Source organism: Mauremys reevesii, linkage group 13 (assembly GCF_016161935.1).
Source record: "Mauremys reevesii isolate NIE-2019 linkage group 13, ASM1616193v1, whole genome shotgun sequence".
NCBI classification, from domain to species: domain Eukaryota; kingdom Metazoa; phylum Chordata; order Testudines; family Geoemydidae; genus Mauremys; species Mauremys reevesii.
In genome coordinates, this window is record NC_052635.1 from 13,123,030 (window position 1) to 13,134,960 (window position 11,931).

The 11,931-nt window shown below is 50.0% G+C and overlaps 1 protein-coding gene across 1 annotated transcript; it reads right to left on the reverse strand.

Annotated features, from left to right (window-relative positions):
- Positions 1–7,191: 7,191 nt before the first annotated feature.
- On the reverse strand, positions 7,192–7,903 carry LOC120381187 (ribonuclease-like). The gene has a single exon (XM_039499335.1). The coding sequence runs from the start codon at positions 7,888–7,890 to the stop codon at positions 7,378–7,380; it is 513 nt and encodes a 170-aa protein (XP_039355269.1). The 5' UTR covers positions 7,891–7,903; the 3' UTR covers positions 7,192–7,377.
- Positions 7,904–11,931: the final 4,028 nt, after the last annotated feature.

The window sequence follows — 11,931 nt, forward strand, 5'->3', positions numbered from 1 at the left end:
AGCTTTTAGCTGAGATGGGCTGGAGCTGTTGTAGCTGTTATATTTACAGTCCAGTCCTGTTTCGTAGAAGACAAATATGAGACAGACACACACACAAGAGGGAAAGAAAAGAATGGCAAATTGGAAAAATGCAGCATCTGTCTCTAGTGTGATTCTCCCACGCAACCTCAGTGCTGGAGAAACCTAGGCTTGGCACACGATCTTATCAACCGCTCTGAAACTCGGCAATTTGTACTAGCCCGAGGTGTTCAGGGCATTGCTTCGAACGGCCTCTTTGATCACAGGCTTACAACCAGGCTGTGAAATATCCAGTCTTGGCCGGCTAAACCAAACACTTATTAGATGAAAAGAAAAAGGTAGATAACAGTAAAAATATGGAAAAAGAACCCACGGAGCAGTGGGGAGGCAAACTCCCCCATCCCATATCAGCTGGGTCTCTCTCTGGCCTGGTGAGGACGTGTCTTGGGATTAGGAAGAAGGTGCCCAGGGATGTCGTACTGGATCCTGTGCTCCCAGGAAGTAGCCGGGATGGCAGCCATGGTGATAATGCTCACTCTTTCCCCTTTGTTCGGTCAGGAAGTGTTGCGTTCACTTCCCCTCCTCTGTCAGTTTTTAACCCAAACTCCCCTTTTTTTGAGCACAAAAGTTTAGGGAGTCCTCAGAGTTAGACTTAATTTCCAGTGAAGCCTAATTTCCGTCACACCAGTTCTGGCCTGTTGATTTCCGGTTCCACATTTTTCTTGTTTATCAGGCATGATCTTAATACAGGCTTTGAGTGATAACAGGGGTCTATCTGTTTGGACTAATTCCGTCTCAGTTTCACTTGTGCACCTTTCCCCATCAACATTTATTGCTATTTGTAATTGGAGATTTTGTCAAATTTTACTGTACGGTTGACCTTAAAATTCAGGTACGGTTGTAGGCCTAGTTATTACAATAGCTCCCAAACCTCCACAGTTCTGCCAGTGATCCTCAGACCCCAGCCAAATGTAAGGCACCTTAAGGACCTGGATGCCATGAAAATTAGTGAGAAACTGGGTGTCCTAATTGCTTGGGTGACTTGAAAGAGGAAGTTGGAGCACATGGACCGCTTGGGCTGCAGAGCTGTCAGTATAGGAAGAGAGGATAGTAGCCAGCTTCACCTGGATCAAATTCTGCCAGCAGAAATTAGAAATTACCCCAACCAGACTTCAACTCACGATGCTTGATGGTGAAGATTAGTGCTCAGCCTCTGACCCCTCCACAGCAGAACTGCAGTGGCCAGTGGGCCAGCATGAAAGGGGTGAAATGTGACAACACTGCACTACCCAGCACTGCTACTTTCTTTGTTAGTCTAAGGGTGGGTTTCTCACCTAGCACGTATGCAATTATTGGTTCAAACCCCACAAGAGCCCCACTTTGACAATGACTCTGTTTCATTCTCTTCCTCTTGTGCAGGGATCAGGGGGTGGCACCTGGACTGATCCAGCCTTCAGCTGGCTTCAGAGGAAGGAATGCTGCAAAACAAGAATTACAAAAACAAACTTGCTCAGAGAGAAAGTTTGTTCCTGACTTTCCTCAGTTAGTGAACGGCTCAGGCCCTGAAGCATGACAATTTATAACTATGTGTCAGTACCAATTTTGGGAAGGGAGTGGGGCCTAGTGGTTTAGCTCAAGGAAGGCTGGGAATAAGGACTCCTGGTTTCTAACCCTAACCTGGTTAAGGACTGGGGTCCACTGGATTAGAACAGGGCAAGTGAAAACTCAGGACTCCTGTTTTCCCCCCTGGATCTTGGCGGGGAAATGGGTTTAGTGGTTAGAACAGCGCCAACAGTAGCAGTCAGAACTCCAGGATTCTAATACCAAAACTAGGGAACAGGTTGTTAGTGGCCCTTAAATCACAAGACAGCCTCACTGGGAAAACACAACACATGTCCAGCACGGTCCTTCAGTGTTCAAAGGCTTATGTTCTTCTTCTCCCCAGTGTGTCACAACAAGCCAGGAATTGCTATGCAGACAGGGGGAAATATTTTTTACAAGAAAATAATGACTAATAACGCTTAATAATGTTGAATATGAGGATTCTCCATTATGAGACTAACAAGAAAATACCAAAACTGTGAAACTGAATATTTCTAAAAGGATTGGTTGTAGATGGCTCCTATATGGCAGCAAGGAGAACAAAATAGTAAAGTGAGGGAAAGGGAAGGGGCGGCTATACTGTATAATGGTCACTAGGGGGCAGCAGAGGGGGGCGGAAAAGGGGCGGCTATACTGTATAATGGGCACTAGGGGCAGCAGAGGGTGGGGGCTGGGAAGGGGCAGCTATAATGTATAATGGGCACTAGGGGCAGCAGAGGGTGGGGTGGGGAAGGGGCGGCTATACTGTATAATGGGCAGTGGGGCAGCAGAGGGTGGGGTGGGGCTGGGGGTGGGGAAGGGGTGGCTGTACTGTATAATGGGCACTAGGGGCAGCAGAGGGTGGGGTGGGGAGGGGGCTGTACTGTATAATGGGCACTAGGCAGCAGCAGAGGGTGGGGTGGGGGCGGGGCGGCTGTACGGTGTCGTGGGCACTAGGGGCAGCAGAGGGTGGGGGTGGGGAAGGGGCGGCTGTACTGTATAATGGGCACTAGGGGCAGCAGAGGGTGGGGGGGTGCAAAAACCCAGATAATGTGACCAGTGTTCAGAGGCGGGTGAGGAGCCGGGTGCCGTGGGTCGTGTGGGAGGGACAGAGCATGGTCAGAGGAAGCAGCAGGGTCCCCTGCCTGTCTAAGCTGGGCCCTACATCTACTCCACAAGGAGCACAGGGAGCCCTTTACAGCAGCAAATGACAATTTTCCAGGACATCGGTGTCTTGGTTAAGCGTGTATCGGTTGGTTGTATTGGCATTGGGTGGCGGGGAAGACAGCTTTGCTCCTGTGCAGCTCACCCGCGATGGGTATCTCTCCCCCAAAGCAGATGTTGACAATTGGGATTGGCGCATGGGTGAAGGTATTGAGACTCTTCCCATAAATTCCTTGTTTGTTCATCATCATGTTGCAGTAGGCTCTGGGGCTGGGGATAGTCCACCTGGGGCATATTGAATATTCTGCTCTGTGTGACACATGGCTGCCTGTTGGACATGGCCAGCTCGGCGTCTAGAAGGACAAGGGACAGCAAGAGCATGGGGTTGGGTCCCCTTGGAACCAGGGCCGTGCCTGTCCCTGGATCGACCTGTGGTGGGAAGAGGGGTGGAGATGGATAGAGATGCCACAGGGTGGGGATCTGCCTTCTCCATGGCATTTCCTGGGCCCAAACCCCTCCCACCCCACTCTGCCCCCAAAGCCCCACCCCTCCTAATATTCCTGCCAGCCCTACTCTTCCCAAAGCCCCTCCCATTGTCACAGCCCCATTGTGCTGGGGGATTCCCAGATACTGGCCTCCTCTAACCCACTGTTCTCCACCCAGAGGTGGAGATTGAACCCTGGAGTCCTGACACCTCTGCTCTAACCACTAGCTCACATTGCCTTCCACAAATAAACCCTGCAGTTTCAGCCCCATGTAACACTGTTCTCTCCTCTCTCCATGCTGGAGGAATCTCCTACAACTTACCCAAGCCCTTGTTCCTTCGCTGTCATCGGAGCGATGGATCCCAGCCTCTGCTGAGCTGAACCTCACCCTGATCCTCCGGCCCGTCTCGGAGCGGGTTATATAGAGCCCAGTGGACGGGGAGGTGGAGCAGTGGGAGGGGAAATCCAGGAAGCCATTGTGTAAGCACGATTTCCCTGTATCTGGCATTTAAAAGCAGTGGCCTGGAAGGCTGGGCGTGAGCAGGGAAGAAGCAGCAGCTGTCCTGCCAGAGACCTGGGCTCCACAGAAACATCTAAGGAGCATCTTCCCAGCAAGCAAAGGTGTGATTGTAGTGCTGGTAGATTTAGTCATGCCAGATTTAACCTAGCTAGTGGGGGTAATAATACCAGGACTTTGCCCCGGGGAAGCTGTCCCCATGCCAGCCCACCAGGGACCCTGGGTATTTACTCTGCTTGCCAGCCTGTGCTGAAGTCCAAGCCAGCAAGTCCCCATGGCTGTTGTTTCCCGTGCTAGCTAGGTTAACCCTACTAGGTTAACCCACCTATGCTGTAACCACACCTTCGTTTGCTGTATAGACTGACCATGCGTCCTGACCCATTGGCACCTTCCCAGTCCAGTCCTAGCCTAGAAACTCACAGCTCTGCTGGTACCCCCCAATCCTGACCCACAGCCGCTGCTGTCCCAGCCCTGGGCTCTGTTGCAGTAAATTAGGTGGAATATATCGACTCAAAGATTCAGTGGTGTTAACCTGGCCCTGTCACTGTCCAAGATTCAACAATGTTAAACAAGGTTTGGGATTCGGTTTCCAGAGCCCTCGGCCTGCTCAGTCCCATGGCAAACGCACCTTTAACAATCTTTTCCACCTCTCATTAAAGATAGAAAAGAAGGAAAAACAACTCAAACATTGGAAATGTAAAGTATAAAGGCTTTTATTTTAACAGCATCCATTGTTTTCTTCCTGGTTACATGAGAGTTTTTAGATGGACGCTTCCCTGGGTGACAGTCTTATAAATGGTATTGAAGATGGTAATAACTGTCCTTTGGGGACAAAGGGAAGAAGTTAGTTGTGATGGGCTGGAGCTGTCGTTGTTACAGTCCAATCCTGTCTCCTAGAAGACAAAACCCGACAGACACACGCATGAGAGGGGAAGGAGAGGAATGACAAAGAGAGAAAATGCAGCTTCTGTCTCTGGTGTGACTCTCCCTCGCAGCCTCGCAGCTGGAGAAACAGACACGGAACACAATCTTACCAGCCGCTCTGAGACTCGGCAACTTGAACTAGCCTGGGGGTGTGCAGGGCATTGCTTCTAGCTGCTCTTTGATCACAGGGCCACAGCAGTGCTCTGAAATATCCAGTCTTGGCCGGCTAGAACAGATTTTTCTTAGACAGAAGGAGGGAGAGGGGCAGGAAATGGGAAAAATAAGATGGGAAGGAAAAAGGCACATGGTGGGGTGGGGAGGCAAACTCTCCCATCCAAAGGGGTGGCTGCAATTTAGCCAGAGCTGGTGGAAGTGGCCATGTCAGCAGGGTCCCCGTCTCTTGGGATTAGGATGAAGGAGGCCCAGGGTGTCATGCTGCATACTGTGTTCCCAGGAGATACCAGGGTGCAGCCATGATGATAATCCTCGCTCCTTCCCCTGAGTGCAGTCAGAAAAATTTGTGTTTGCTTCCTTTCCTCTGTAAATTTTTCTCCCAAACTCCCCACCCCTTTTTGAGGACCCCCAAAGGAAGTGATGACTGGAATACCCCTCCCTTTATTATAGAAGTCTCCAGTTTGGCCTAATTTCCCACACATGAATTTTGATCCATTGATTTCTGGTCCCAAGCTTCTCTTGTTTACCAGGGATCATCTTTATGCAGGTTTTAAGTGCAATCAGGGGGCCTGTCTGTTTGGACTAATTCAGTCTCTGTCTCACGTTTGTATCTTTCCCAATTAACATTTATTGCTATGTGTGATTGGAGATTTCATCAATTTTTACACTTTCCAGTTGATCTTAAAATTTGGGTAAACTCATAGGCCCAGTTATTACAACAGCTCCCCCTCCTCCCCCCGTCCCACTTCAACCTGCAGCCAAATGTAAGGCACCTGAAGGTCCCAGAACTCATGAAAATTACTGAGGACCTGAGCGTCCTAATTGCTTGGGTGACTTGAAAGTGGTAGTCAGAGGACACGCACCTGTTGGGCTGCAGTGCTGTCAGTACCGGAAGCACGGATTGTAGCCAGCTTGAGGTAGATCAAACTTTCCGAGGACAAATTTAAAATGGCCCCAACCTGACTTTCACTCACCACTCTGGATTGTGGCAATTAGTGCTCTGATCCCTGAGCAGCACAGCTGCAGTGGTCAGTGGAACAGCATGACAAAGGGTGACGTGTGATAACATTGTGCATTGTGGCACCTAACAGCTACATTATTCTTTCCCTGCAGAATAAGAGTGATTCTCTGAAGGAAGAAGACCTCCCATTGGGCAGAAATGTGTTCTTCAAATTTCAGCAATGAAAAGAGAGAGAGATGGGGAAGGACAAACTGAGAGAGAAAGAGATTGAGAAATGAGTGATGTAATTTATTTTATTTTCTCTTAGCACCTAAGACGGGTCTGGAGTTTTGGAAGAAACAGGCTGCAGTGGGTTGCAATTTAGCTTCCTCTCCCATTGGCTCCAGGCAAGGGAAGGAAGGCGGGTATGTGGAAAGAGACACTCAGAGGAATGTACCAAGGGATTCACAGGACACAAACAAACACAAGAAGCAACCCTGGAGACAGAAATGACACACAAGAGACAAATGTTCCCAACAAAAGATACAAACACCCATGAGGAGGAAGAGGAGACATGCAAGAGGCTCACACCCACAAAACAGAAACATACACACAAGAAACATAACATGATACAAACAAGATTGACTTAAGCAAGGGAGTCAAACACCCACAACCCAGCCCCACAAAGAAACACAAGGTCGGGAAAGATGACAAAAATGAATTTGGGTTTTCCCATTTTTGGCAATAAATACTACTAAAAAAGTGTTGCTATGACTAGGGCTAGTTGCCAACCACAGAGAGGATTACCCCATACAGGTGTGAACCATGATTCTACTGTTATAACTGAATCCAGACTAGGGATTGCACTGGAAAGTGGTACAAAAACTGCTCTCTGTCTCTCTCTCCATCCATCCTCATACACACTCATTTCTCTCTCTCCATCCATCAATCCCCACAGACCCACCTCTCTCTATTTACTTATATTTATGCCCATCCTGTTCCGGGAGTCTCTGAAAACCAGAAAAAAATTCCAGTGCACTCCTTAACTGTTTTATGGCTTCTGTTCTTGCTATCCCCAGTGTCACACAACCAGACAGTGATCGCTTTGCAGGTATCAGGCTTTGTGGAGTTTAGGGAGCACAGGGAATTGCAGATGGGGTAAAATATTGAAAAATGAAGAGAATAATGTCCAGTAACCCTTAACCATGCTGAATATCAGGATTCCTCTTTATTTGATTGAATGCACAATACCAGAAGGGTGAAATTGATGGATATTTTTTAATCAAATGACTGTTTTTAAGATGGCCACTATATTGCAGCAGGGAGTACAAGATAAGTATGGAGCAGTAATACTGTATAATGGGCACTAGGGGCAGCAGAGGGTGGGGAGTGGGCACTGGTGGCTGTAGAGAGGATAGGGGATGGGCACGAGGGACAGGAGAGGGTGGGGGTGGGTAATGGGTGGGTGTTCGGAGGTGGCTGAGGCGCCAGGTGCCATAGCGGTGTGGGAGAGGGGGTTAGAGGAAGAAGCAGTGTCCCCAACCTGCCCTCCACGCCCAGCCTGGGCCCTACATCTACTCATGATAGTAAACAGGGAACGCATGGCAGCAGCGGATGACAATTTGCCGGCGATAGAATGTCCCATTGTACAAGTGCAGGCCATAAAGAAGCTTGTTATATCTGCAGGTGGTGACTGCGAAGAAATATTTGCTCTTGCGTAGGTCAGGAGGGAAGTGTGTCCCGTGCACACGGCAGACGCTCTTGATAGCTTCGATGGGTATATGGATGAAGGTGTTGAGGGGCTTCTTGAATAAATTCAATCTGAGCATCCTCGATGTGCAGTAGGCATTGTGCTTGGAGAATGAGGTCCGTAGATAGTCCACATGCTCCCACAAGAATGTTTTGAATCGTGGGGTACATGACCGCCCACTGTCCAAAGCCAGGCAGGCTATCAGCAGGACAAGGGGCAGCAGGAGCGCAGGGTGGGGTCCCCTCACAGCCATGGCTGTGTCTGTCACTAGATCAACCTGCAGTGGGGAGACGGGGATGGATGGAGACAGTATGGGGTGGGGATCTGCCTCCTCCATAGCACCTCCTGGACACGACCTCGTCCCATCCCACCCCTCTCTGCACCCAAACCCCACCCCTCCTGATATCCACCGCCAGCCCCACTCTGCCCAGAGCCCCTCCCATTCTTCCAGCCCCGTTGGCTGAGGCTGTCTCAGAACCTGGCTCATCAGGGGCTCCATTGTGCCAGGTGCTGCCCTGACCCCCACTGAGATCGGGGCCTGCTCCTCTAACCCACTGCTCCCCAGTCCCCTCCCAGAGCCAGGGACAGAACCCAGGTGTTTGGTGTCTCGAACTGTGACCGGGGGAACCCTGCCTCTTGTGCCAGCTGCTGCACAGACTCCAACTTAAATCATCTCCCGCCTCGTCTAACCCTCTGTTGTCCACCCAGAGCTGGAAAGTGAACCCAGGAGTCCTGACTCCCAGCCCCCATGCTGTAACCACTAGAACAGTGATACTCAGACCTCAGTAGCTGAGGAGCCAAATTAACAATTGACATTACCCAAATAGTACTAGTCAGATTTATACAGTGTGACAGGCAAATATTTAGTTTAGATGATAGATAGATAGATAGATAGATAGATAGATAGATAGATAGATGCCTGTTATATACATATATACATATATATATATATATATATATAATTCTCACAGCAAATAAGTTAATAAAAATGACAGTGCAAGCTGAGAGCTTAATTGGTTAAAAGTAGAAACATCTTGATTGGTTAATAACTGAGACTGGTTACTAATTAAATCACACGGTGCTTTAATATCATTTGCTACAAAGAGCCTCAGGAGACACATCAAAGAGTCATGTGCAGCTCACGAGCTGCAAGTCTATCACCGCACTAGCTCATGCTGCCTTCCAAAAGCAAACCCTGTGGTTGCAGCCCCATGTGACACTGTTCTCTCCTCTGTCCAGACCTGTGGAAACTTCTGCAACTTACTCAAGTCCTTGTTTTTCCCTGTTCTCAGAGCGATGGATTCCAGCTTCTCCTGAGCTGAACCTCACCTTGATTCTCCGTTCTGTCCTGTAGCAGGTTATATAGAGCCCAGCCAGATATAGAAGGATAGGAGTGGGAGGGAAAATCCAGTAAGCTATTGGGTAAACATGATTTCCTGATATCTGGCAATTAAAAGCAGTGGACCAGCGGGCAGGGTGTGGGTGGGGAACGAGCAGCACATGTTCTGCCAGAGATCTGAGCTCCACAAAAACATCTCAGCGTGTGTCTCCGCAGCAAGCGAAGGTGCAGTTGTAGTGTGGGCCATGCCATCTTTAACCTAACTAGTGTGCGTAGCAATATCAGGTGACATAGATTTCACCCCGGAGTAGCTGCCCGAGTGCCAGCCTTCCAGGGACCCTCATACCTACTCTGGTTGCCACCCTGTGCTGTGGACCATGCCAACGTGTTCCCACTGCAGTTATTTCCCATGCTAGGTAGATTAACGCTAGCGTAGGGATACCCACCTGTGCTGCAATCACACCTTCGTTTGCTGTGTAGATGGACCCTGAGTCCTGACCCATTGACACCTTCCCAATCCAGGCCCAACCTAGAAACTCATCGCTCTGCCGGTGCCCCTCAGTCTGCACCCACACATGCCTGCAATCCCAGCTCTGTCGCAGTAATTTAGGTGGAATATATAGACCCAAAGTATCAATGGTGTTAACCTGGCCCTGTCACTCTCCAGGATGAAACAGTGTTAAAGGGAGTTCGGTATCCAGAGCCCTCAGCTTGCTGAGTCCCATGGCAAACACACCATTAACAATCCCTTTAACCTCTTATTAAAGATACAGAAAAGCAGGGACAGCAGCCCAGGCATTTGAATTGTAAAGTACTAAGGCTTTTATTTTAACTGCATCCCTTGTTCCCTTTCCTGTTAGCTGGGGAGAGTTTCCACAACTCCCCGTGTGACAGTTTCATAAATGGTATCAAAGATGTTAATAACTCTCCTCTGGGGACAAAGAGAAGAAGTTAGTGGCTGCAGCTGCCATTGTTGCCGCTATTGCTACGCTCCAAACCTCTTTCCTAGAAGACAAAATGCACCAGACACACACGAGAGGGGAAAGAGAAGAACGGCAAAGAGAGACAATGCAGCTTCTGTCTCTGGTGTGACTCTCCCTCGCAGCCTCAGTGCTGGAGAAACCCAGGCCTGGGGCACACAATCTTACCAGCTGCTCTGAGACTTGGTAGCTTGTACAAGCCTGGGGTGTTCAGGGCATTGTGTTTAACAGCCTCTTTGGTCACATGGCCACAGTAGTATTGCGAAAAATCTAGTCTTGGCCAGCTCTTGGCTAACACTTCTATTAAACAGAAGGAAAAAGGAGAGGAGTAGGAAAGAGGAAAAATAAATTGGGAAGGAAAAAAGGCCACAGAGTGTGTGTGTGGGGGGGAGCAGGGGGCAGGGGGGACAAAGTCTCCCATCCCCAGTGTTGGTTGGGATATAGCCAGAGCTGGTGGAAGTGGCCTTGTCAGCTGGGTCCAGGGCTGGTGCAACCACTAGGCAAACTAGGGCGCCAAGATTTGGGGGCGCCGCTGCCAATCAAGATGCTGGGTGCAGATCGCAGCTCTCTTGCCTTTAGAAAGTCAGCCAAGTCCTTTGATTTGATTGCTGTGTTGATAGGCACATTTACACAGTAGTAGCTCCTCTGTCTTGTAGATTGCACAGCAGCCAGAAGGAGAGTGGAACAGCTTGCGGGGGGGGGGGGGGAAGTGTAAGACCCCTGCTGGGGCAGATCTGTGCTCTCAGTGTGGTGCAGCTGGGGCTGGCTTGCATGGCGTGCTCGGTGAGCGGGCTGCAGGATTTGCAGGCAGAGGCTCTGATGCTCCCGGTGGGGAGAAGGGAGGGAGGCCACAGCTGGCAGCTCTGCGGGCTCTCTCGCATGGACGGGCGGCTAAGCCGCTTTAACCCACCTCCCTGTGCCCCAGCTTTCTACCATCCCGACCCTGCTTTGGTGTGAGGGCCGCGCACTCTCCGCCTCACAGTTCTGCCTGTGCAGGACGGACTCGTGAAGGCAAAGCAGGAGACACGCTCCCATTGCCCTGTTGCAATTGCACTTGGCTCTCTGCTGCTGCACGCCAGGGACTGGAGAGGAGAGGGCCCACTTCACTCTTTGAATCCTACCCCGCCCGTCATCCCCCAACCAAACCCAGATTGTGCCCCTCCACACCCAAACCCGGTCTGCTCCCCTTGCACTCCCCAACCAAAACTGAACCCCAACTGACCGAACCCAGTCCGCACTTTCCATTCCCCCCAAACCTTCCCTGGGGAACACAGATCCAAACTCCTTGGATCTTAACACAAGGAGAAATTAACCATCCCAAACCCAATCCATTTTGACATGAATGGGTAAATTGTTACTTGGGCCTCTGGGTTGATGAATTTGGAGTCCACTAAAGACTGGTGGATAACTGACACTTGTGCCCTGGTGTCTCTCCATGCGATAACCTTCTTTCCACACACTCTCAAGGTTTCCCTTTGCTCCGGGGGTATTTGAGAGGTATCTGGGCCTGGGGATCTTTGGTGTGATGGTGGTGTAATGAACTGTACTCGGTTGGGGTTCTTGGGGCAGTGGGCCTTTATATGTCCCAGTTCATTACATTTAAAACATCACCCAGCTGACTGGTCTCTGAGCCGAGGTGAGTTGCTGGAGACTGGTGAGGTGGGACAATAGGTAGTCTGGGGCTTTCCTTGGGTTGTAGGTGGGGTCTTGGGTGGCCCCCGGTGGTATGGTTTATTTTCGGTTTGCCCCCTCTGATATTCCTTCCCTTGTTAGTAGCTTTTTCCTTTTCTGCTACTTCCACCCATTTGGCTCCAATCTCCCCTGCCTCGGTTACAGTTTTGGGTTTCCCATCTAGGATGTACCTTTCTATTTCCTCAGGAACACCCTCTAAGAACTGTTCCATTTGCATCAGGAGGGACAGCTCTTCTAGAGTTTTAACCTTTGTTCCTGATATCCAGGCATCCCAATTCTTTCCAATGTAGTAGGCGTGTCTGGGGAATGACACGTCTGGTTTCCACCTTAGGGCTATGAACCGCTGACGGGCATGCTCAGGTGTTAG

Bases quoted from the DNA above. Each gene is read 5' to 3' on its own strand.
- LOC120381187 (XM_039499335.1), bottom strand. From the start codon at position 7,890: ATGGAGGAGGCAGATCCCCACCCCATACTGTCTCCATCCATCCCCGTC.